Raw genomic sequence first — 27,842 nt, forward strand, 5'->3', positions numbered from 1 at the left:
AATAAAAAATCTCTTCAAGGTTAGGCTATGGGTAGTTTGTCTACATATTTTGAGTAATACATTTTATCAAATAGAAGGCAGCTGATACAACTCCTTCGTTTTAGAAAATCTTTTTTTTGAAGAAAATATTTTATACGGAAGTGAATTCGTTTGAAGAAGACTAGGCACAAATCTTGTGTTATGATTTTAAAGAGAAAAACTACAGTTTCCAAAAGTAACACAAAAGAATAGTTAAATATCTTAATTCTAAAAATATTATTACTTAAGATTTTTGTTCCAAGAAAACAAACTGAAGATTGCTCTCCAATCTTTAGAAGATGGAAATTTGATGTACGGAAAATTTGAAGAAAAGCAAAAGCAATAAGATTTTTAAACCAAACATAAACAAACGGTAAGAAACCTAAGGTTTCCTCACAGGCTAGCATTCGAAAAATCTAATCTCCTAATTCTCTTTCAATGTTTGGAAATCGCGAATGATATATATATTTCCCTTCAAGGCCCCATACAATTTTTATATATTATAGTTCAATGGTCAAAGACATTAAATATCAATACAATAATTAAAATGACCCAAAAATCCTTATTTATATATAAAATTTTTAATGACAATTTTAACCTTATAAACAATATCCCATAAATAGTACCTGTAAATAGTACCAAGTGAATAGTACATAAAAAAATAACCCTAGAAAATTTCAAAAATATATCCTTAAAATTCAATAAGAAAAATTCAAAAATAAGAGCCATCTTGGCTTGATTATTTTCCCTGTCATCAAAGTTTTAAAGTGTACTAATGAAATTTGCACTAGTCTAGTAACTTTCTTCACCCGAATATTGTAAACACGATCTTTGTACTAATCAAAACACAATGATTGTTCATTGAAATTGAGTCTTTGTACTCAGTTGATATATCCATAAATACTTTTGAAAAACCCTCGAGAAAAAAGGTCATTGTATGGTGACATAATACATTTATAGACATAATCTTGCTGAAATTGCATTAGTTCAAACGCATAATCCATCTGAAATTGCCTAAACTCATAACATATCACTGGTGGATCTTCGAGATGAGAGCTAGACTAAATGACCAACCAACAAAACCGATATAACACCAGCAAGTTCCATGCTAATTTGCCAAAAAAGAGTTGAGAGTCTTAAGGATCAAGCACAAGCTCTGATTATTTCATCCATGATGGGTGAAATGCCTTCAAAATCATATTTCAACATTTATTTTGTCTGCTGAGAAAGCTCAAAGGTTGCAGCAATTTCCCCCTCACTCCTTCATGGGTTAGAGCATGATTTTCCAATGCTTCTGGAATAGCCATAGTTATTATTTGTTTTAAGCAGATTGTGCATGACTGGAATTTTAAGCATGGATAATTCTCATGTAAATTGTAACTTAAGAGAAGCACTCACAGAAAGATTTAATCGGAGAACAAACACGTTTTTTTCTCCCTGAGGTGAGAGTACACCAAACCTAGAGAAAATAACTTGAATTTCTGGTTTAAAGCAATTAAGCACCCGCTACCACCCAAAGATTGAGTGGGTTGTTCTAGAACGATGTTGTCAGATTCACTTTTGGAGCCTTTTGTTAGGAAAACGAAGCAATTCAATGCCTCAGACCAAGTTGGAGGAAAACTTTGAAATTTTTAAAAAAATAATATAACAAGGTATATATTTATATATAAAAATATTACAATTACAAAAAAATTTAAAATAAAAATTCAAAAAATAAAACATAATAATAATAATAATAATAAACCAATTATGTGCTTCGGTCGAAAGGGCCGAATCAGACCAAAGCATATACAACGGAGCTTCGCGATGCAAATCGTCAAGCGCTGACCAGTACTTTTTCTTACGGGAAAAACAAATATCCCTGCATCACTTCTTTCTCCCACCTTCACTTCTTGGCAAGGCCCTTCTCCCATCTTCACTTCTTGGCAAGGCCCAAATATCAATCACCATAGTCCCAACCATCGTTGCTGGCATCTATAGAGGTCCCTATCACAAGGTTACACAAAGACACATGGTTATACACTTTATTTACAGGCAACTCCCATGTCTGAAAAGATTTTTGAGGTTACTCCAAGTGGACAGAAGAGGCAAGACAATAGTCCAGAAGTTTCTCACCTTACAGCTTCGGTGGCAAAACAATAGTCCAGACCAATGACTCATACTCCTTTCCCTGAAGAGTATGAGTCATTGGTCTGACTCATACTCCTAGAAATAAAGTCATGCTCAGAACCTGTGGTTTAGTTTTTGTTTTTCTGGACTTATTTGGAATGGAGCCTTCTCTTCCCTATTATTAATGGCCATCATCATCGTCATTATAATTATAATTATTATCATCATTATTATTATTATTTTATGTATGTTGATTATTTCAACAACAAGAATCTGCTCCAAGGGCTCTGTTTGCAGGCAAGCCGCACTCTCCAAATGACATACGGAGGAAAGGCCGCACTCTCCAAATGACATATGGAGGAAAGGCAGGCCCCTGCCTGTTTTTTTTAATAGATTAGGAAGTTACATTTTGAAGTTGTTAATTTTTAAATAGATTACGGAGGGGTGTTTTTTTAATAGATTAGAGAGTTACATTTTGTAGCCGTTAATTTTTTAATAGATTAGGGAGGGGAGTTACATTTTGAAGCTGTTAATTAGGGATGTCAGCGGTAGGAATGGATACCACGATCTGGTAACTGGGTGTGAGGATGCTACCACCACGACCCAACCCCTTTCGTATATCATTCAAAGTTCCACATTGAAGAATGCAGGATTTTGATTAAAAGTAATAAAGGGAAAAAATTAAAACATTTCTTTAATTTTTTCCACTTTTCTATTTATTTTTAATTCCTAACTATGTCAATAAAACTGGAAAAATTGAACTCATCAAATGAAGAAAATTGTTACTTGATCTTGCATTGCCTCTTGATACAAGATCCATCTTTTTTAGTACAAAGGACACAAGTCTCGTGACATGAAAAAAAAAAGAAATGTAGCAACCCCATGAATCAGATATGAGCAAATAACGAACAAGCAACGCTCTTCCAACTCCATCAAGAAAGACACCCTACAAGGGAGACTCAGAATCAGCTATGAGTGAAAGTCAGAGACCAAAGAGTAAGCACTACGGCTCTTCAAGGTCTTTGGATAAAGAGAAATGAGAGAAATACGAGCTAAAAATTCTGCTTTCCAGAAACAGAAATTTTTTCAATTTGGATATTTGAAAAATCGAAAATAGACAGTTTCGTTTTTTTTAAAAAAAAAAAATTGTTATGTACGTGTAATAACAGAAAGCATTAGGTATTTTTGTAACAAAAAGTATTCGGTATTTTTGTAATAATAGAAAATAAAACATATATTTACGTAATTTATTATTATTATTATTATTATTATTATTATTATTATTATTATTATTATTATTATTATTATTATTATTATTATTATTATTATTATTATTATTATTATCATTATTATCATTATTATTATCATCATCATCATCATCATCATCATCATCATCATTAGTATTATTATTATTAATAGTCGTACTATTATTATTATTATTATTATTATTATTATTATTATTATTATTATTATTATTATTATTATTATTATTATTATTATTATTATTATTATTATTATTATTATTATTATTATTAGTATTAGTATTAGTATTAGTATTAGTATCACCATCATCACCATCATTATTATTATTATTATTATTATTATTATTATTATTATTATTATTATTATTATTATTATTATTATTATTATTATTATGTTGAAGGATCCTCTTTCCATGATTAAAATGAAATTCAAGATGTTATTTTATAGCACTGGCCACTCTAACCACATGGCTTTTAGTTCATTCCTATTTTTTTTGTTGTTGTTGTATAGTAATATAATAAAACAATCTTCAAAAACCATGTTAAGGTCATTTGTTTGGCTCAAATTTTAAAATATATATTCTTTTCATTCTAATGAGCAGTCACCAAAAAAAAATTGAAAACACAACCTAAAAAGTATTGTTTAACCCAATTAACATAGGCCACTATTTTGGTGAGATACTTAGATCTATGCCTTAGAAGGATCTTTTGTCCTTCCAAATTTTTTAAATAACTTTATTATCATTAGATTAACAATATTCAAAAAGAAAAAATTGATTTGATTTCATAAAGGCCTAGATCTTGAAATTCACCATTGTTGAAGACGACTCATTTCGACCATATATAAGGTGCATATTAATTTTTTTTTAAACATTGATTATTGAGATGAAGAGAGTGTGTGTGTAAAATTTTGGATCATACAAATACCACGAATATAGTTTTCTAGAAGTGTGGTTTCATTAAATTATAATGTCATGGTGACATGATATCATTTACCTACTATTATTATATCGTTATTATCATTATTACTACTATTACTTAGGAGTATTAATTTGATACGAAAAGTTTGAGATTTTGTTTAGAACATACCTTAGAATCACGAGATGAGTATTTTCAGGAAAGCAAAATTAGATTAAATCGTAAACACTGATTGTCCAAAATTGGACGGTCTCAATTCAAATTTAGGAAGTTGGTTTTACTGGCACAGACAAAGCGCTTATTAATCTCATCTCTTTTTGTTGCTAACTAGATCGATGAAGTTACACCTTGGAAAAATAGCTGTAGGTTAGATAGGATTTACCGGGAGCGCATTCCCAAGTACAATGTTTTTTATTTTTATTTTATTTTATGTTTTGGGTAATTCAATGGAGTGATCAGCCTTTACCCGTTTTTTAAATTATTAGTGGTTTTTTTAAAACATTAGGTGAGAATAGAAGTCTAGACTTTAATTAAAGTGCAATTAGTGTCATCACCATGACCCCAACCCCATTCTCATTTTTTACTATTTTATAGAAGGCTATGTTATATACTGGTAAAATAACTGTTTTTTTATCCTTTGTATTCTTAAAGATTTTTCATGTATTCCAATACAAACCGGAGAAGGCTAATATCTTTTTTTTTCGAAGTGAACAATAAGTACATGGTCTTCTTATAGAGATATTTTATACATGAAGGCTATTACTTATCTTTCACAAGAGTAGGTCACAATCGCTTTTGGCCGAAATCAAACGGCTAGATGCTACGATTATTGTTGTTGTATATGAAATCAAACGGCTAGATGCTACTATTATTGTTGTTGTCCCATCTACTTTATTTATTATAACTACTATTTTATAATTTTTGTTTATTTTCACTTCTTTTTTTTTTTCTTTTTTCTTTTTTTCTTTTTCTTATAAAGAAAAAGTGACATCTACATGTAGAACATTGATATCAATGCACTGCGTGCGGACGAGAGCATGCATCAACGGCCGTCCGCGTTGCTACGATTAAGTTATATTTAAAAGGGGCCAGGTTCCATTTTCTCCTCAACAAAAAAATTAAGACTGGAGCTTTTCTTTTGCATGTATGCAGTATTTTAATGATTTCATTCAGTTTGATGAATTAATTGATATTCCAATAAGTGGCGCCAAGTTTACATGGACCTTTAATTGTGAATCAAATTTGGTATTGTTTAAGTTGGACAGATTCTTGGTGTGTGGGGGATATTATTTCACTTCTGCAACTTTTTAGAATAGAAATTGGTTGGGTAGAAAAAGGAATCATAATACTTCTGCAACCTTTTAGAATGGAAATTGGTTGGGTAGAAAAAGGAAGTAATTGAATTAATCAAGCAAACTTGGGCCAACACTATTGTTTATGGATGTCACAGTTATAGAATTTTAAGAAGCTGCTTAAGGGTAAACACCAGCTCATTGCATGGAAGAAAATTTCCACTATAATATCAGAAGGTTGATGGATGATACTTTGCAAAACCTTCAAGTGCTAGATGAGGTAGAGTAAGAATATTTGGGCCCCATATTGGAATAAAAGCCTAAGAGAATGGGGATTAGGAAGAAATTGAGTGACTATTAAAGACTAAGGGAAATTTATTAGAAACAAAGATCAAAGGTTAAATAGCTTAAAGAAGGTAATCTAAATACATAATCTTTTCCATTCTACAAGAAGAGTTAGTTAATAATAATGATGAAGTCCAAAACCAAAATGTTCAGGAAGGTGATTTGGGTGGATAGGAGGAAGCTATGATATATCATTTCGAGAAAGCCGTTAACTCTAGCCCAGGTTTGGATATTAGCCAATACTTTATGTAGAATCGGTTGATTTATTAGAGATGGATGTCTCAAACAATGAAATAAAAGAATCAATATTTGGATTGTTAGGTGATAAAGCGCGTAGTCCCTATGGATTTCCTTTGTTGTTTTTCAAAAACTCTTGGAATTGCTTAAAAATGATGTTATCTTAATGGAGAGGAGTTTTTTTTTTTTTTGTAAAGGAAGTCATTAGCAAAGTCATGAACTCAACTTGCATTGCCTTAATCCCCAAACGAACTAACATGGAAAGCCCAAGTGATGCTCAACTGATTAACCGTCTCACTAGTCACTAGCCTAACATGACTATTGTAAAAAATTTGGCCATCAAGTTGAAGAAGGTGCTTCCTTTTGCGATTAGCAGGACTCAATCAGCCTTTAATCAGGATAGTCTTATTATGGATAGTATATTGATTGCACATGAATGTGCCACTCAAGGAAAATTTTGAAAATGACTAGTATTCTTTCGAAATTAGACATAAAGAAAGCATATGATAGAGTAGGTTGAAATATTTTACAAAAAAATATACGAGTTATGGGTTTTGGGATTAAATAGAGGAGTTGGATCAAGGATTGTTTGTCTAGCACCTATTTATTCCATTCATATTAAAGGCCGCCTAAAAGATTTCTTCAAGGCGAGTAGAGATCTTAGACAGGGTGACCATTGCCCCCTTTTGTATTCACTCTCATAGCCTAAGCCTTTAGCATAATGTTGAGTGGGGTGGAGGATCGAGGTCTAATAAAGGGGTTCAAGGTAGCAAGAGAAGACCTATCAATTTCCCATTTACAGTATGCGGATGGCACCTTGATTTTTTGTAATGCAAAGCAAAACTAAGTTAATTGCCCTAGAAGGCATTTGAAATGTTGTAAAGTAGGGAAAACAATTATGGTGGGTGGGTATTTTGAGCTCTAATGATATTGCTAAAAGTTTAGCGAGGCAACTAAGTTGCCAGGTGAAAAGGTTCCCAAATAAATATTTGGGCATGTCAATATCAGATTCTATATTGTGGGATCTGATTGTATAGCGGTTCATAGTTAAGTGGGACCTTTGGTAGGCGAAATATCTCTTTTTGGAGGGAACGGATTACCTTGATCCAACCTACCCATCTCTCATTTCTCTTTAAGTTCTAATGTAGCAAAAAAAACTTTACTAGATGATGAAGAAATTCCTTTTGAGTGGAAATGAAAATATGAGGAAATACCATTTGGTGAGTTTGGTAAAAAGCTTGTGTACCAAAAGGAGATGGACGTTTAGGTATAAAATGATTGTGAATCATGAATAAAGCTCTGTTAACCAAATGATGGTGGCAGAGTACTCAAAGGGAGAGGCAACTTTGGAGGAATATCCTTATAGCAAAATATGATGTTGACAAAGACTTCATGCTGATTGGAGATGGAAATAGAAGAAGGGAGGACTCTTCAATTTAGAAAGGGATCTCATGTTGCAAGTAGGGCCGTTAATGGATAGGCCCGGGCCTCGGGCTTCTGGGCTGTTCCTATTAACGAGCCACAAATGGGCTCTGGGACAGGCCCGTATGGACAATATTAGTTATCGGGACGGGCTTTTAACGCTCAGGCCTGGGATGGCCCGGAATTTTTCCCAACAGGCCAAGCTAGCTCGATAAGCCCAAAAATGCCCCTACTCGGCCCAAATAAAGCCCGGCCCAAAATAAGGCCCAACCCGGTCCATTTAACATGCCCTTTTTTTTTTCTTCACTATTTCAAAATTTTCTTCTTTTGAAATTCAAAAGGATGATAATAATACATAAATAAAAAGGAAAAATTTAGAAAAGTGGCTGCCCTTGTGGGATGGATACATGGCACAAATGCTTGTCTTTTACTTTTGGGGTACTGCACTTTTTTGCAACTCAAATATCTCTCTCTAGCTCTTCCTCTCTCTCTCTCTCTAAAATATAACTTAGGAATAAATACGGATGCATCCGTAGGTGTAGAGGTAAGGTGCACCTTCAAATTTTATTATGGTATATAATTTTGATATAAAATGTTTTTAGTATTATCTCAAAATCTATTTTTATAACTAATTATAAAATTTTGAATTTCAAAAATAGCTAAAATCAAGTAGATTTATAAACATATGAAAATCTTGAAAATGGACGATGTAGATAATATGTTGTAAAATGCACTATTTCTAAGACTTAAAATTTTTTTATTTTTCATAGTCATACATCTCGAAGTCAAGATGATCAATCAAAAGGTTTTTCAACATTAAAACTACCTTTCCGATGGATTTTTTAGGGCATCTGTAGTTGTACATTATAAGGTAGCATCCTTATATAAACTTTTTCCATAAAAAGAATTAATGTTTTGTTTGGTGTCAAAAGATGACCGGTCGCTTCTTCCTTGCTTTGCGTAGTACTTACTACCTGTCTTCCTTTGCGAAACTCTTCACCTCCAATGATAGAATCCAAAACTTCAACAAATCTTATCTCTGATGAAATAATAATAATAGACTCCTCAACTTTGCCATTAGCTTGGGCCTCATGACTATATATATGGGTATAGACTGTAGAGACAGAGGATAATGGGGTTAGAGAGAGAAAAGAAAGGATGATGGGGTTGTGCCTCTGCCTTTGCAAAAAATGAGAGCCTTCGTAAAACCCCCAACATTAATCACATAACTGAATCAAACATTAATCACATAACTAAATCAAGAGAGAGGATAATGTGTTAAACGGTTTTATTATTTGTTAGATTGTTTTTGTAAATCCCTACAATCAAGGGATCTCATTTGGTATGTATAATTATCTCTTTTTGGATCAATGAATGTATATTGATTTTCCAAAAACTAACATGGTATTAGATCAGCCACCGCCTCTTCCTCTTCCTCCGCCTTTGTTGAAGCCATAACCTTCCTCTTCCTCTGTGCTCTCATTTCCTCATGTGCGCCACTTGCTGCTCTTGACGAAGAACTCCTTTCTCTCTCCTCACTTCCTTTCTCTTTAGGAGCATACACCACCTCTTTCTCTCTCCTCCTCCTCTTTTTAACTAGGCTCTTTCTGCTCTCCATGGTATCAAGGTGAAGCTTGGCTCCATTAGTTGCAGAGGAATATGGGGAGCCATTGTTCCTCTCGTGATTTTGATCCTAATCGCTATGGTCATCTACACCTGTATATGCTGTGACGATGAGTTTTCTCTCTCGAAAGCTGAAATTGGGTTTCTCTAAAACTGTAAATGGGTGCGTCTCTCTCTCCTGCAAATGGGTTTCTCCCTCCTTTGCTAATCCTTCCCTCTGATAATGCTATCAATTTCCACATTTGCTTCTCTAAGCTCACAAACCTACCGTGCAGTTATCCTCTCTTGGCTCATTGCTAACTCAATAGCAGCGGCCATCTTAGTTGTGGTAATACTCTTGATGACTTTTGCGTCAATTCAGATTTATACTACTTGGGTATAGGTTTTTTACACAAAAGTCCGTTCTAGAGAATGAAACACTTTCGTAGAGAGGGATGGAGCACTTACAGACAACATAGAAAGGTTGATATTTTCTACTACTCTGTTTGGCTCTCTCTTATTTCTACAAAGAAAAAAATTTGTGGGCTTAGAAGTTGTCCCTTTGCCTGGTTGGTGCAACAAAATGGTGTTGCTGAACGCAAACATCGCACGTGCTTTGCGTTTTCAAAGTAATCTTCCTTTTAAGTTTTGGGGAGATTGTATTCTTACTGCCACATATTTAATAAACCGGTTACCAACACCTTTATTATCAAATAAATCATCATTTGAAGTATTATTTAACAAGCAGTCATCTTATTCCCATTTGTGAGTTTTTTGTTGCCTCTGTTACACTTCTACCATTGCTTCAAATCAGGATAAGTTCGACCCTCGTGCACGCAAATATGTTTTCTTTGGTTATCCCCATGCTCAAAAGGGCGATCGTCTTCTTGACCTTTCCACCAATACTATTTTCACTTCTCGTGATATAATATTTCATGAGAACATTTTTCCTTATAAAAAACTCCCTTCCAACGATTCCTCTGTCATTTTACCAATACCGATACCTGATGACTCCCCACTCCTTGATTCACATGATGCCTCAAACACTACGGATCACATCACCTCCCTACGTAATTCCCCTATTTATCCTCATCAAGACCAATCTCATGACCCACCCACTTTTGTCCCACCACCAATCTTTATACCACCCGTTCACCGTTCTCAGCGCGCTTCTCAACCACCTTCTTATTTGAAAGATTTTCACTGCTCTCACGCTAAGCTTGGAGCTGCTTTCACATCTTCTTCTAACATTGGTTCCACCAAAGGTACGCATCATCCTCTGTCCCATTTCATTTCTTATCAAAAGTTGTCTCCCTCTCATCAACATTTTGTTTTAGCTATCTCTTCTATTCAGGAGCCTACCTCCTATTTTCAGGCTGTGCGAAACCCTAAGTAGCAAGAAGCAATGCAATGTGACCTTCAGGTACTTGAGAATAATTATATCTAGACCCTTACAGCATTACCTCCTGGGCAAACTCCTATTGAATGTAAGTGGGTATATAAAGTCAAGTACCGATCAGATGGTACCATTGAAAGTTACAAAGCCCGCCTTGTTGCTAAGGGCTACACCCAACGTGAAGGATTGGACTACCATGAGACCTTTGCACTAGTTGCAAAGTTAGTCAATGTTTGTTGTTTATTAGCAAATGTTTCAGTTCGTAACTGGACTTTGCACCAATTAGATGTGCAAAATACATTTCTTCACGGTGACTTGGATGAAGAGATATACATGAGTCTTCCTCCGAGATTTTCTTGACAGGGGGCGACAAGGGTTTGCCGGTTACACAAATCAATATATAGCCTCAAGCAGGCCTCATGTCAGTAGAGTGCCAAGTTTTCCTCAGCCCTTCTTAATGCTGGCTTTACCCAATCTAAAGCGGATTATTCCTTTACTCGAAATCGTCGTGATGGTTTTTTTATAATTTTGGTTTATGTCGATGATATGATTGTTACAGCCACTAATTTACATGCCATACAGTCTCTCAAATCCTTCTTAGATCGCCGCTTCCAAATAAAGATCTTGGCCCTCTCACATATTTCTTGGTCTTGAAGTAGCTCGATCTAAACAAGGTTTATGTATCTCACAATACAAATATACCCTTGAGATCATTGAAAAAATGGGTCTCCTTGGTGTCCGACCTGTTCACCTCCCCATAGAGCAAAATCTCAAACTACGACATGATCATGACATATTCTTTTCTGACCCCACCATGTACCGTCGACTTGTGGGTCATCTCATTTATTTGACTCTCATTTGACCAGATAGCATTTATGTTGTTTATATCCTTAGTCAGTATATGAGTCAACCGCGACGGCCGTATTATGAAGCAGCCCTACGCCTTGTTCGATACGTAAAACTAGCACCGAGACAAGGTTTATTTTTCCCTCAGATAACCCTCTTCGCAAGTTGCCCTGATACCCACCGCTCTACCGCTGGTTATTGTGCTCTTCTGGGTCATTCTCTTATATCTTGGAAAACCAAGAAGCAACATACCGTTAGTCGGTCTTCCGCCGAGGCTAAATACCTAGCTATGGCAACTGCCAGCTATGAGATCACCTGGTTACGCTATCTGCTGTATGACTTAAGAGTTCCTCAGTCACCACATGTCGTTCTCTATTGTGACAATCAAGTTGCATTATACATTGTTGTCAATCATGTGTTTCATGAACGGACAAAACACATCAAGCTTGATTGTCACTACATTCGAGAAAAGATTTAAAATGGAGTTCTTCGGACCTCCTACATTCGAACAACATGACAGCATACTGATGTATTCACTAAAGCTCTTGACCACGACCAATTCAATTTTTTGATTCACAAGTTGGGTATTCTCGATATTCACCCTCCAACTTGAGGGGGAGTGTTAGACAGTTTTATTATTTGTTAGATTGTTTTTGTAAATCCCTACAATCGAGGGATCTCATTTGCCATGTATAATTATCTCATTTTGGGTCAATGAATGTATATTGATTCTCCAAAAACTAACATAATGGGAGCCTTCAAAAAACCGCCAACATTAATCACGTAACTAAATCAAATTTCTTTCATTCTGAAAATCAAAAATTCTTGATTTGGCTACAGTGCACTTATCCATTTCTTTATCGACTCCTATGCTCTCTCTCATAATAAAGAAAGGCACCAATGCACTTATCCCTTTCTTTATCGACTCATATTATCTCTCTCTAAATAAAAAAAAAGGTGCCAATGCATTTATCTCTTTCTATATCGACTCCTATTATCTCTCTCTTTAATAAAGAAAGGCGTCAGTGCACTTATAGATTTTCTTATCAACTCTTATCATGTCTCTCTCTAAATAAAGAAAGGCGCTGACCATCTATCACAAGAGCTCATGGAAGAGTTGACGTTAATGATTCCCAGTGTTTGCAGCCTGATGCAAAAGGCTCGTATATAGAAGTTCTTGAACAGTATGTAAATTTGGGGCTTATTCATCATGCTCTCTCTCATAAGAAGTCTCCAAGACCCTCTCTCCAAGTTAAAGCTACTTTGCAAGTTAATAAGAAATTCATTCAATATATCAGAGGGGGATATTTGGAAATACATAACGAAACTTTGCCTTCCTATCCTTAGAAATCCATTGTCTCTCTCTATATAAACCCAATTTCTTTTTTTTTCTAGAACTCATTTTCTTTAGAAATCCAATCTCTATCTCTCTAAAAACTCATGCTCTCTCCCTCTAGAAACTCAATATTTCATTCTCTCAAAATACCCAATCTCTCTTTCTCTCTCTTAAAACTGAATATGTCTCTAAAAAAAAGTTGGAAGAAAGATAAAAAGGGTCGTAACCCGATACTGGCCCCACCTAAGTAGGGTCCTGGGAGCAAGGCCCTAGGAGGGGTGGACCGGAAACAGTCCTAACCTTTGGCTTATATAAAACGCGGTTGCCCTTATGACTCGAACCTGTGCTCTTTTGCTAGCTATCCGAGCTTTTTACCATCACACCAAGTAACGACCCTTTTGAAAAGAGATAAAATAAAATATAAAAATTAATAAAAAAATAAAAAAAAGGTTTTTTAATTGGCCTGTGGATGCTAAAAAAATGTGAATGTCGTAAGAAGGGATATTTATGTTTTAAGTACAGTATAATTTAAAACATGTAGAGACTACAATTAATTTCTTTACCAAAGAACATCACACTCGGGGCCAAACCTATAAATTCATTTTTAATAAGAAATATATACAGACATATTAAAAAAAGGAGATAACATCAAATGGGATATCAACCTGTATACCTAATCTACGACAATGATGCTAATCCTATGGCTTCTTTCTTTTTTAGAGAACGAACCTCAAGCGGATATTTCAGAGCATGGATTCAATCTCTTTCTCTTTCTCTTTTTTTTATTTCAGAGCATGGAATCAATCTCTTTCTCTTTTTGTTTTGTTTTTCACTCTATCTTAGCACTGCAATCAATATTTGAGCAACATATGGTAATGAGATATGTCCTCGCAGGGAGTGCCTATCTCAAATAAAGATATGCGAACCCCTTTCCTGACTGCTCACTAGGATTTTATAATCTTCTCTAGGTGATAAACTTCAATCTCCTTTTGATAACCACCAAATATCATCTTTTCATCTCCATCGTTGATCTCTTGATGATGCTTATCATTTTTTAACCTTCACGTTGAATTCTCACTTTTGTATTTATCCTTTATACGAATTTGAATCTGCGAGCGGATCTCATGTACGTTTTGAATTCGAACTCAAGGCTTCACGCGAATTTGAATCCACAGGTAAATCTTTTGAGCCCAATCTCAACCATACACAAACTTGAATTAATGTTTATCATATGCGGTCAACTATCAACCATATGTAGATTTCATTCATGCTTATCTCATGCAGTCAACCATCCATCTTTGAATTTTGAATGTGCAGTCTTGTAAGTCAATCGAGCTGTCTGGTGAGAAAAACTAGGACACTGTCCCTCTTCACTGCTCGTTAGTTCACTTTTCTGCTCATCCAACTAGATATATGCTTTCTTCATTTGTATATAACATTTCCACACCTTTTAAAGACATTTCCACACCTTTTAAAGATGATAAGATTTTGAAATGAGGATCCAATGGTCTTGATTTCTTGGAAAATTCCTTACATTAAAGGAGAAATTACAATATCAGTAGTCGAATGTTATTTTGTCTGAAACGCATGCGGCATGGGGCCTTTTTAAAGCTCCAACCATCAAGCTATATAGACAATGAGTTATCCCACCTCCGACTAATATGAAAGTTCAGGGAGAGGGTTACAATGTCTCGAACATGGTTTCTTGAGAGTCTCAACTTAATTCCGAAGGCATCAAGCTTCGGGGTGTCAGTTAAGGTACATTCGAACCGACAATGGATACAGACATGGGTTAAGTCAGGTCCAAATATTGCCCAAGTCATATCACCGTTGGACTTTAAGGCACATGAGGCCTTAACATGTACATTTTAAGAATTCACCTCAATATATCAACATATGACGAGGCTCCCCTTAAGCTCCGTCAGTTAAAGCCCCATTATTTCAACATATGATAGATATTTTAAAGAGTCATATTACATCTCACCCAGAACTCCTCATGTATCCAATGGAGAGACATTTATATGCCAAGGAATATATGCATTACGGACTTCTGTCTCAAATAGAAACGGCTTCATGATCTCTCATCATAGACCGTAAGTTATAACACATGTGTATAACTAACGGTGAATGTCAATATTAAGCCGTATTTGTTCCTCTATATATCACATAGAAAGATGTACATAGGCCTTAGGAGTATATGTGTTCTAGAACTTGTCTCAAGATGAGATGGCTTCAATTTACATCAACCTTAAATAGGTTTAGCTGACGGGCTCTTGGCATTATTAGACGTGAGTTATAATTTTTAAAAACTAATCGACGAGTCAAGATTCCTTTAGGCATATCAAGCCTTTCATATGAGGGAGTACATTTTATATTACATGGGGCATTTGATCTTCACTGAGCCTCGTATGAAGCTTAGCTAACATGTCATTATCAAAATGCATTCGGTCCTTGTATGTGGCTAAAAACACACCCAACAATAGGCCCTGCCCAGACCAATAGTCTTAACGGGTTGTTAACGGGCTTTTGGCAGGTCTGGGCATTTTGAGGTATTTTTGGGCCGGGCCTGAACAATTCGAGGCCTTACTAAGCCTCGGACCAGGCATGGCCCGTTGGCAGACCTACTTGCAAGGAAGTTTTTGTAAGGACTTCTAGGTGGATGGTGGGTAGAGGAGAGAAAACTATGTTTTGGAGCCATGGATTGATGATGTGCCTCTTATAATCCAATTTCCCGATCTTTATAGCATTTATAGTAATCGGTTTTGTCAAGGTAAGGGAGTTGGTGCAAATGGTTTTCATATGCCTTGGGATATTTGATGTAGATATAACCGAGTTCCAAATGTGGTTGGAACGAGTTAAGCTATGTTCTACTTATACCATATATGGAGAATGAAATTATATGGGAACGCGACAGTGCTCACGGTTAAATCTTTATATATGCTTCTTTAAGAGTTAGGTCGTGTGGTTATAGAGTAGCAAAAGTGGTCAGTTCCTCAAAAAAATTGAGCTTTCCTATGGATCCTCAATTTGGAAAAGGAGTTAACAGTGGATCAACTTCAGAAAAGAGGGCGCATAATGGTGAACATTTACATGTGTACGAGAGCGATGAAGATGATGGGGACCGTCTCTGCATTTTTATTTGTCATATTTGGACATAAGATGGGGGTTAGTATTCAATTACCAAGTAGACATCAAGATATTATGAACCACCTGAATTTGCCTAATTTTTAAAAAATAGCAAGATTATTTGGAAGAGTTTAAAGGCTGCGAGGAAGAACAGGAATATATGAGTGTTTGAGGAGCAAGTGTTAATCTGTGGAGGTTATAATTAATAAAATTCAGGATACTCTTTTCAAATGGGTGGGAGCGCACAAAGAATGCTTTGGGATTTCAAAGGTCGATCTTCCACTGAATTTCGGCGGCATGATCGGCTAGGTGTTGTACATGGTTTCCTCCAAGGTGCGGGCAATTTACAGTTAATGCGAAATCCTGGGCCTGCTGGTGTGGGTGGTCTCTTCAAAGGCCATAATGCTATCTTTCTCAGGGCCTTGTAGATCCATGTCTGGCAAAGTTGAAGGCTTCGTTACAAGGAGGCGAGATTTTTTTGTTGAGTTTAGATCGGAGAATGTGTTACTCGTGGAACGAAACTCTCAAAATGCGAGTGTTACTTGGGGAAGGAAACTCTGTGTCGTGCCTTAGAAGCTAAAGATTGATTTGGAGAAGCCAATTCAAAAGCTGATCAATTAATCAAAGGATTTTCTATTTCAAATTTGGTGTTCACTTCTCCCTGGATAAGTTATATTCCCTTACTTATTTTTGTATGGAAAAAGTTTATATAGAACCAAAGCTTTAAACAATCAAATTAGAGTCCACATCAAAAATTTCACTAGAAGATGTTGTTTTGATGCCCAAATATCCTTAAATTGATCATCTCGACATCAAGCTGCATGGACATATGAAAAAAAATAGATTTCAAGTTTTATAAATAATGCATCTTGTAACGCATTTTTGGACCGTCAATTTTCAATATTTTTAAATTTTCATAGATATGCTCAATCTACACTTTTTTTAAGCTTTAAATTTTATAATTAAAGATCAAAATATATTTTAAAGCTATTAAAAAAAATTTTAATATTGAAACCACATTTCTCGACAGTAATTGAAGGTGCGCTTTATTTTGTTTAGAAACTCGGCTCCATACAAACCACACCCTTTTTGTATTATCTTGCTCTATTATTAATAAATTCAATAATCTTTTTCATAAGAAAAAAAAAAAAAAAAAAGACTCTTCCATAGGTTTTCTTACAGGGATTGTATACATTGATACCATTTACTTTTTATACAAGGTGATCACAATTCCATAACCATTTGATGTGAAATTTGATAGCTTGGATATGTCACAAAGTTCAAGAAAATTTCTTTTGAAGTTTGAACTAAGTCAATGGAATAATTGCAACCGCCCAATTTCACATCCAATGGTCAAGATTAATGTTAGCACATTGTATCAAAGGTAAATGGTCGCATTCTATACTCTCTTTTTTAAAAGCTATTGAACAAATCCCAAAATTTGTATTTTTTCCAGTCATGGTTGAGACTAGTGTTCGCAAAATCGAACCGAAACAGTTAACCAGACATGGGACTGGGAGCGGTTTGAACCGGAACTGGCCTAACCGGGGCGTTTAACCGAACTAACCGGTCAAGTAAATTTTAAAAAAATAAATGGGTCAAAAACTCCCAAAGAAATTAAAAAAAAAATAAAAATATTTCAGATTAAGTGTATAATATCTTATTACGTATATTTATCTTACAAAAAAAAAAATTAAAAACAACTTTTTATAAATTAATATTTGAATACTATAGTCCTGTACATGAAAATATCTTAGGATATTTTATGAAGATATTTTTTTCATGTAACATCTTCTTCCAAGAATTAACATACTCATTCCAAACCTTACATGAAAAACTTTCTAGTTTCTTTTATACAAAATCGCTCACATTAGGAATCAAGGCATTTTTTTTGCAAATAACAAAAGTAGCTTGATGCTATTAAATCAAATAAAAACACCAACTAATTAAGACAAAAAATAGAAAGGATTTCTTCCATATAGTTAAATAAAACATAATTCATACAATACTTTTTCAATGAAGCTAAATTAGGCATACTTCACAAAAAGTAAATCTCATGATATGCAACAAAACGAAAAATCAAAGCACAGATGTTCTTATATGTATCTCCCATATCCATATCAGTGTGTTGCGCATTGATTTTATCAAAAAATAAGAACAGGCGAACAAATATTTTATAAAAAGTAATTTTATTAAGCAAAATAGAAAAACTTCCCACATCTATCATAAAACATAATTTCATTAAAAAACCATAATTTTATAAAAAAAAAATATTTTTACTAAGCAAAATGGAAAACCACTTCCCATATTCTTCATAAAACATAATTTTATTAAAAAAACTATAATTTTATCAAAAAAATAATTTTGTTAAGCAAAATAGAAAAACAATTCCCAAACTCATCAAAAAACATAAACTTTTATTAAAAAATATAATTTTATTTAAAATATACTTTTATTAAGCAATATACAAAAATATTTCTCATATTGATAAAAAAAACATACTTTTACTAAGCAAAATAAATTTTTTTTAGAAAAATCAATTTCTCAAAATGTGAGGGATGATTTGAAATTAAAATCACATTTGTAAAACACTCTCTCTCTCTCACTTCAAGATCACCTTTGTAAAACTCTCTCTCTCTCTCTCTCTCTCACTTCAAGATCACCTTTGTAAAACTCTCTCTCTCTCTCTCTCTCTCTCTCTCTCTCTCACTTCAAGATCACCTTTGTAAAACTCTCTCTCTCTCTCTCTCTCTCTCTCTCTCTCTCTCTCTCTCTCATCGGGCCAGATCGGGATCGGCCAATGAACGATCCCGAGTTAGTCAGGTCGATTTTAAAAAAATCGGCTAATCTTTTAAAGGCTCTTTCCATAACATTCCAAAAACCTTGATAGAAATGACAAAAAAAAAAAGAGGTAAAAGAGAAGAACCAAGAATGGTGAAGTGTTTCATTGAGCGTAAGACAACCAAAAATTTAACATGAACTTAAAAAAACAAAATGTTTCATTTCCATCATTACAAGTATAACTATATCATGCACTTAAAAAAAACATAATTAAAAAAAATCAAGGGACATTATCATGCACTTATCAAAAAGAAGAATCAATTTCATAAAAAAATAATTTTATCAAAAAGAATCAAATTATTGAGCAAAATAGAAAAACACTTCCCATATTCATCAAAAAATGTAATTGTATTAAAAAATCATAATTCTATTAAAAACTTATTAAGCAAAACAGAAAACACGTCCCATATTCATCAGAAAACATAATTTTATTAAACAACATATTTTTTTTAGAAAAACCGATTTTTCAAAAACCCAAAAAATCAAGCAACATTTCGAACAAGAAACGAACCTCAATGTTTGTAAAATCAAACAAATAAACATATATGCATTGTAAAGGCTTCGATCATCTTTCAAATGCACCAAATCTCATCAAAAAATATTCAGTATTTTTAATTTAATTGAAAAAAAGGCAGAAATTTCAGATCTATGAAATTTTCATGATATGGTGCAACGAAAAAATTCATATAAAAACATTTAATCAATCATAAATAGACATACCTATTTTATCTGAGAGATCAAGCATTGATCATAAAAATCCACAACTCAATTTAATAACAAACGACAAATAAATAGACCAAGAATCTGTGTTTTTTTATTGAATACAAGTTCTTTGAGCATCAGCATTTCAGACTAAAATCAACCCATAATATTTGGTTTTCTGAACAAATTGAAACATAAATCTGATGAATAATTCAATTATCTATCAAAACCACCAAATTTCTTCAAGAACCATTAGGTAGTGAAAAAATTATTGAAATAAAGGCGGAAATTTTCAAAAACCGAAAAAATCTGCCATTGCAATCTAAGAAACTCTCTTTTCTTTGATGTTTCAATCCAAATTTCTTGTTTTATAGATTATAGATAATGATTTACAGAAATAAATCACGAAAAAGGACAAAAAAAAAAAAAAAAGGCACGAAAATGGATAAAAAAAAAGTGAAAATTTGGATTCAAGAATGCCTGCTACAAATAACGGCCTCAATTTTGAAATAATGGCCATACCGGGTATGTTATATCGTCTAACCGGTCCGGTTAGCAAAAAACCAACCAGTTTCACCTAAATATTGCCGGTTCGACCTCTAACCGACCGGTTTTGGGCCGAAAAATTTTTGGGATTATACCCTAAGCTACTAGTACCCCTAAACCGGCTATAACCGGAGTCGGAACCATGGCGATTCCAATCTAACCGGATGGTTTTGCAAACAATGGTTGAGACATAATGGTGAAATAGTAAGCATCACATCGATGCCGTTACCAACACACCGATGCAGTTACTCCTTGCCAACAAGGTCTATTTCATTAGGAAATGTATAGAATGAGGCTTTCTTTAGGAAGTATGTGTAATGAGACCATTTATTTTTTATACAAAGAGCTCACAATCACTGTCTAACTGTTAAATTTGACATCGTGCAGCCGAGGATTGGTCATTGATTAGGCACAAAGTTCAGAACAAAATTTCTCAAATGGTGCAACATACTTCAATCTATTGGAACTCATATCTAATGGCCAAAAATGATTATGACCACCTTGTAGTAAAAGTAAATAATCCCATATAATACAATCCTATATCCTCAAAAGCCGAATTCAGTTGCACTGTAACTGCCATTTCCTAGACATTTCCTAAACTATTCTCTAAACCTTACGGAATATGCATCTTTATTTTTTTTTTCTTCTAAAAAAATATGCATCTTTATTTTATTTTTAGAATGATTAAGATATGTGCTTGGCTTAAAGAACCGGCAAAGTGTTAAAAACAGTTAGAAATCAAAGAATATTTATGGGAAAACTTTGTGTCACAATCTACAACAAAAACATATGTTACTTGTATCTCCAACCGTCTGATCTAATTGAGATAGCTTAAGTCCTAATCTCACATCTAATACTACTATTTCAATTCTAATTTGGCATGTTTCCACTGAGGCACCCCAACATTTCTAATAAAATAAAATGACCAAAGTACCCCATAAGGTATTTTGGGCATTTCTATACCAAAAAGATTTTTTCTAACTTTTATTAACGCATTTCTGAGAAGTGAGAATGCTCAAGTTTCATGTCAAAGTTATTTAAGACAAACATCAAAAATCAAATATACACAGTGAGTTATTCGATCAAAGATCAAACACCCAAAGCTATTATGAATGAATTTTGGGATATTATAAAGGATTTGAAGACTTTCTTTGATGACTTCTATACAGATGCAACAGTCAATAACGCCCTTAATTCCCCTTTTATAACACATATCCCTTAAAAGCAGTAGGTGGTGTCTCTCCAAGACATAAGGCCAATCAGTCTCCTGACTTTTGTGTACAAAATCCTAGCGAAGGTTCTTGCTAATAGACTGAAGAAAGTCATTTCCCAAGTCATACAAGAACCTCAATCTGCCATTTATTAAAGAAAGATAAATCACAGATGGAATTTTGATATCTCAAGAAGTGATCCATTCAACCAGAAGCCTAGCTAATTCTGGTATTCAGTGCAAATTGGACTTTGAGAAGGCATATGATCATGTAGAGTGGGACTATCGGGACCTAAGATTAACCTTTCAAAGTCCAAATTAATGGGGGATCAATTGCAAACCAAAGGACCTGAGAATTTGGGCTGCTTGGCTAGGATGCGGAATAGAAGATCTACCTTCAAGGTTCCTAGGGGTTCCACTTGCAGATGGTAGACTGCCCATATCTACTTGGGACCCCATTATTCTGAGAGCAAAATATAAACTGGATAGATGGTAGGTATCTTTCTTTTGGGGGGAGGATTACCAATTCAACGATAGATAATACTTCAGTAGTTCAGTCTATTTCCTCTCTTTACCGAGCTCCTACTTCAATGCTTAAGAAATTGGAACTTCTTGTGAGAATCTTTTTGTGGAGTGGTACCTCGGAGAAGCACAAATATAATTTGGTTAAGTGGGAGAAGGTATGTCGACCTAAACATGAAGGGGGTCTGGGATCCAGAGATTGAAGCATTTCAGTGATGCTCTGCTTACTAAGTGGTGGTGGAGGATGAATTCTAAACCAAAAATGGAATGGCAAAGGATCATCCTTGCAAAATATGGAGTGGACCAAACAGGACTTTTCCCCAAGAGATTAGCAGTTGGCAGATCTTCATCCCCAATTTGGAAAGGCATCGATTAAGTGAGGAACATTTTCTTGACCTACGTTAGAATAAAAGTGGGGGATGTACACTCTAAGAAATTATGGTTCATGAAATGGATTGGATATGAACCTCTGAAGTTTACTTTCCCAGAAGTTTTCAAATTGATGGTGTCGAAACAAGTGACAATTTCGAAAGTGGTGGAAGGAGAGGGCACCAGCTGTTTTTGTAACATTGCTTTGAGGAACAGAAGAATTGATCACAATACTGAGCAACAGTTTCTATCATTGTTACAAATGCTTGATACCTTTGTGGTATTCCCTGGAAGAAAGGACAGACTCATTTGGGAGATCACTTCAGATGGCTCCTTCTTTGTCAAATAACTTTATAAAGAGGTGAGTAACAATAGAATTTTCAACAATTGAAACCACCTCACTAAAGTGTAGTCTGTCAAGACTCCCAAGAGAGTTAGGGCATTCTTATCGATTTTGGAGCAAGAAAGAGTTTTAACTGGGGATCAATTAAGGAAGAGGAACAAGATACTGATCAATGCTTGCATTTTCTGTAAAATGGATGTTGAGGACTGTAGCCATCTCTTTCTCCATTGCCGTTTTGTCAGTCCATTCTGGAATTGGGCTGCTCTTGTTGCTGCTACTCTATGGTTCCTTTGGAAGAAGAGGAACTCCAAAATCTTTGTAGGGAAATCACAAGATGCTGAGTACATCGAGCAACAGATCCTATAAGGGATGATTCAATGGGCTCAGACTCTCTTGAATCTTAGCTGCCATCCCAAAGAGGTTTTCTATTCTCAATTCTCTGAACTTCTGATGCTTAGTCCTAAAAAGGTTATTAAGCCAGCCTGCTAGCCTCCACCCCCAATAGGTTGGCTTAAATTGAATTTTGATGGTAGTGTCAGACTTCTGCCTCGTGCGGCTAACTTCGGTGGTATCTCGAGAAATAACCTTAGAGAGACTATTTTCACTTACAATGGTCATTTACCTTTTTGTGACATTAATGAAGCTGAACTTTGAACGGTTAAGGAAGGTGTGCTCAGACTCAATCACAACCATCTAAATCTTATTGTTGAGGATGACACCGCTAATGTGATCAATTGGTGCACCCATCCACATTCGACTCCTTGGCAATGGACATCGCTATTAGATGAAATTCAGTCAGGCACTACTGGCAAAGAGGTTATCTTTTGTCATGTCAATCAAGAGAAAAATGACGAGGCAGATGCTCTAAGCTTCCCCCTTAATCTCTCCCTCTTCCCTCTCGTCCTGTTCTCAAACTTTTGAGTATTTTCTCCTTATTAATGACAGTTTAAGTTAACACTAATAAAACTAAAAAAAAAAGGGCCAAGACAGTTTCTATGAGTCCATGTAGAAATGAGTCACCTCTTAAAAATAACTTTTTGAGATGGATTTTTTACTTAATTTTTAAGGACAAGTAATTTCTAACATGAAGATCATGAATATGAAAAAATAAATTAATTTTAAAAATTAAAAATAAAAATTCTATTAAGAAAATATTTGGACTGTTAGTTTCAATTGTTTTTAAATAGACTACCTATTTGCATCTATCTTTAAGATGGATGCTTTATACCTCGAGGACCACATATGCAGAAATGCAATCCCCGCTGCATGAAACAATTTTCTGCTAATAAATGACTCACTAGTGCATATTTAATGCTCCTGTGGAGCATATACTATATGCTTACTATCTCAAGTAAAAGAGCGAAGGATTTGTTTATATAAAATTTTGGGAAAATTGCATATACCCCCAGCTTGAACTTTCTTAGCAACCTCCCCACAACCAACTTTTTTATCACAATTTTTACCCTAAAACATACTCCCCACAAACAACTTTTTTATCACAATTTTTACTGCAGTCCAGCATATTGTTCATGCGGTCCGACAGCTACGCATAGGTGTCCGGCAATGGTTTTATTATGTATCGATCCGACAGTTAACCTTTGGTCATTATTGCACATGCTACGGGGATGTGACACGAGCTTATACGAACAAGGGCATTTTGGTTCAAATAACTATGACTTTTGACTACGGTATTTGCTAGAAAATTATGTTTTTGGGTTAAAAAAATATATATATTTGGGATATATTAACTTTTGGGATAAAAACGTTGGTTGGGGGAAGGTTGCTAAGAAAGTTCAAGTTCAGGGGATATCTGCAATTTTCCCTAAAATTTTAGTATCCGCCGATGAATCACCATATAATTATTTGAAAAAGAAATGAATATTGAGTTCTTCAACTAGTAGATCTTACTATCCAAAAATTGGACAATCACCTTTTTTCTTTTTCTGGTAAGAGTAAGATTTCAGAACATTTGTTTTTTGAGATTGGCCAGCTGTGCATCAATAATAGGGATTGTCTACTATGAGACATTTATCTTTGTTACAAGGTTACAAAAAACTCTAGCCATCCTATTTTAAATTTGACAACTTGGGATGTGTCATAAAATTTGAAAAAAATGTCTTTAAACTTTGAACCTAGTCAATGAACAGTCAACCATCCGTTTTGAAATCTGATAGACGAGCAATTATGACCTATTGATACCAAAAGTAAATGGTCTCTTTGTATATTTTTCCTGAATAATAGTGGTTCCTGTAAATACTTCAAGCTTGGGGTTTACACAAGGGAAAAAATGAATTCTCCCACCTCAGCAAAAAATCATTTCACATAATTTACTACAGAGCAAACTTTCTACCTCCTTCACTTTATTCATGTACCTCTCACTAGGTACAAAATACTCCCAAGGAACCCTTGAAACATCCTCCTAAAACTTATACAACATGAGCCTCCTGGTCCATCAACCACTACTTTAGATTCCAAACATGCCCCAAAATATTTCCAAATACCAAAAACACGCCCAAGTCAACAACAAAGGAGTATTACCATACACCACAGCACAATAAGCCTAACACAGTAATGGTATACTTTTCCTTAAAAAACGGTGTGCCAGCAGCTTTGATGTTAGAAGTCTAGTTCTTGATTTGAGAAAGAATGGATGTTGTTAAATATTTGACGCTGCCCCAAAAGAAATGAACAAGGAAATGAAAGAAAAAGAAAAACCCAAGAAATTGAGATAAATAACTCACACCCAATACTTTGCTATCTCCGATTCTTTTTTGGCAATATCCCCTTTGCAGCCATGAAAGTCACAGCAGCTGAGAGCGAATACCTATAAAGTTAAAGTGCACCCACAATGCAAAAGTTAAAAACCCTACTCATCCTTGAACAAAGAGAGCAGGCAGAAAGAGAGAGAGCAGTTCATATGGAGGTCACTGCCACAGCAAAATCAACAAGTAATCCTTTGCTCACATATCAAAGCCATCCCATGTGCCAGCTAAATAAGATACGTTTAGAAAGTGAAGCAGAAATTGTTTTCCTCCTTTGAACAATGTCAACAAATGTCAATCAAACACACGAACATATTCAGTCCTCAGTTGATAATCTCACTGCAGAACAATGGGTACAAGGAGATGAATTTTTTTGGCATGTGATAAGATGTGAATTAGTAGAAGATACGAGCTAGTGTATACATATTTATGTTTTGTTGGATTTGTATTCTGCCAACTTTTGGGTACAAGGATCTCCATGGTATTTTCAGTATTTTTAGCGGTTAATAGAGAGGAGGATATCCATATCATCAAATTAAGGAAAGGGAATCATATGAGACATCAATTCTCAACTGGGGATAAAATTGATTGGAAGGAATCTTTTCTAAAATAGGAAAGATGACTCCATTTTTGGATAAGATTACTTCATTAGATATTTCTGTATATAGAGGTTAAGAGAGAGAGAGAGAACTATTAAAGGATGGGAAACGACATGCCTCTCAGAAAAGGGTCTCCACTCTCTAGACCCATGGCCCCTCTTCCTCTCTCTTCTAGTTTTTTCTGTCTAGAAACCCTAGGAAAATGTAAACCCCATTAGCAATTCAGGAACTCTCGAGCCGTCCATAAAAGGCTCCGGATTTGTCTTCTAGTTTTAGTAATCATAAAGCAGACCTAAGGATACAGGCAACAAACTTTCAACCTTAAGTAACTGAGCGCATGGAGAAAAGGAGACATCCACTCATCCACACCAATCGTAAGGGCAATCAGCGTCGGAAAATGTATGTAACCTCTATCAGATCCATGGGGTTATGCGTATATTTGTTTGCATTTCTGCTGTTTGGCGACTCGCCCACTAAGTCGAACATTGATATCAGAGCCCCTTGATAGAGGTTCACCTCTTAGATCTGACGGCCCATGTGGTCTGCTTGAGCAAGGGGAAAAAAAAGATGGGTTGTCTTGTTGCAGCAATTGCTAGACACGCACGAGAAGCGCACATGATCATTGGGGGGGCCAGCATGAGTTGCTGGACTAGTGCTAGAAGCACACAAGCTCGTGGTGCACCCACAGTGGACCCTGGCAGGACCACAGTGGAGCACTAGATGCGCGTTGGGCGAGCGTAGCGCATCCATGTGCACTGATCCAGTGTGCTGAACCAGTGCAGAGGTCCTACGGGGTCCATGCAAGCTGTAAATGAGGGTTGGAGGACCACCAGGCAGCACAAGGTCGGTCCCAAATGGCGGACACACAATGTGGTACCAAGGGTGCACCCAAGAGGTGGTTGCACACCACTTGGGCAGCACCCGTATATGCGAGAGCCGTGCATTCGCATGTGAGGATTCCACGCCTGTAGTTTTGTGAACATGTATTTGTAGCATTGTGTGGATTCTGGCCTGACGCCGCACACTGCTATGTGCAATTGTAGGTGTGCTAGTTATATGTGTAGCCACACTTGTCCTAAAGCCATACAGTTGCTAGGTGCGACCAGGGATGCATAAAAGGCATGTGAGTATGCCCCTGCATTCTGAAGTCATACATACGTGATTGCATGAACCAAGTGAGGCCCTAATTGTACAGCCACAAAGATCCCACTAAATAGAGCAGATGTAGACTCATGGTCTGTTGAGTAGCCGCATAGAACAAGTGTGGCCTCAGCCTTACAGAGGGATAGTTGCAGCCTCAAGGTAGGATGGAATTTTACTATTTAGACACGAGTTTTCTAGATGGCATAACCTAGCATTCAAGCGCCATGATTGGACATATAATACAAGTTTCAGGGGGTAGCCCGAGACACAGAATGCAACCAGTAGGGTCCCACTTGCTTATCAAGCTCTCTGGACCCCTTTTTGCCCCGAATGTTTGGATTTGTTTCATATAATGTGTTTACATATTCGAAGAATGTAGGCAATCTGATTTTGGAAGTCACTATGGGTAGTGACCATTATCATATTACACAAACTAGTGGGATTTTTGCATCAGCGATGCAAACACACTTGGGGAGTCTAGCTTCCAAATATGATTTGTTACTCATTACTACCACTGGTCCCTTCTCGCTATGCGAAATTTTTGCTTTGAGCTATTTTGGATATTCGATTGTCTTGAAACTTGAAGATCAAGAGAGTACCTAAATCCAATGAGACATGTGCGAATAGCAGTGAGAATAAACCTCGAAATCCATGTAATTTCCTGTTATTTCCTTTTTATATTCATGGACATAGACTACTAGGGCATCAAAGGATGTGATTGCTGACCTCCATCCTTTTCCAAGGAACAAATATCGAAAAAACTATATATCATTCATTCACGTGTCTCTTCGACATGAAGGCCCATGACAGATCCCAGTATGACTAATCACACTATGGTTTTGTAAACTCAATCTCACAAATCTGAGACAATTTATTGCTTCAAGAGTTTTAAGTTG

At 35.4% G+C, this 27,842-nt stretch overlaps 1 protein-coding gene across 18 annotated transcripts in view; it reads right to left on the reverse strand.

The window, feature by feature from the left end:
• Positions 1 to 1,734: 1,734 nt before the first annotated feature.
• SURF1 (Surfeit locus 1 cytochrome c oxidase biogenesis protein) overlaps positions 1,735 to 27,842 on the reverse strand; it is a 50,256-nt gene continuing 24,148 nt past the window's right edge. For 8 of the 18 annotated variants that reach the window (XR_016046292.1, XR_016046293.1, XR_016046286.1 and 5 more), the window contains exon 6: positions 24,769 to 25,266. Coding sequence is in view for 8 of the 18 variants with exons in the window: in XM_020665267.2 (XP_020520926.1) it covers positions 25,197 to 25,266 (70 nt within the window). In the remaining 10 variants the exon portion in view is untranslated. Of the gene's footprint in view, positions 2,005 to 8,409; positions 8,718 to 24,768; positions 25,267 to 27,842 lie in introns of those variants that run through there. The other 10 variants (XR_016046289.1, XR_016046283.1, XM_088854296.1 and 7 more) reach the window with 5 other exon arrangements.

This window comes from Amborella trichopoda, chromosome 12 (assembly GCF_054954075.1).
Source record: "Amborella trichopoda isolate Santa Cruz 75 chromosome 12, AtrichopodaSantaCruz75HAP2 v2.0, whole genome shotgun sequence".
Classification (NCBI taxonomy): Eukaryota; Viridiplantae; Streptophyta; class Magnoliopsida; order Amborellales; family Amborellaceae; genus Amborella; species Amborella trichopoda.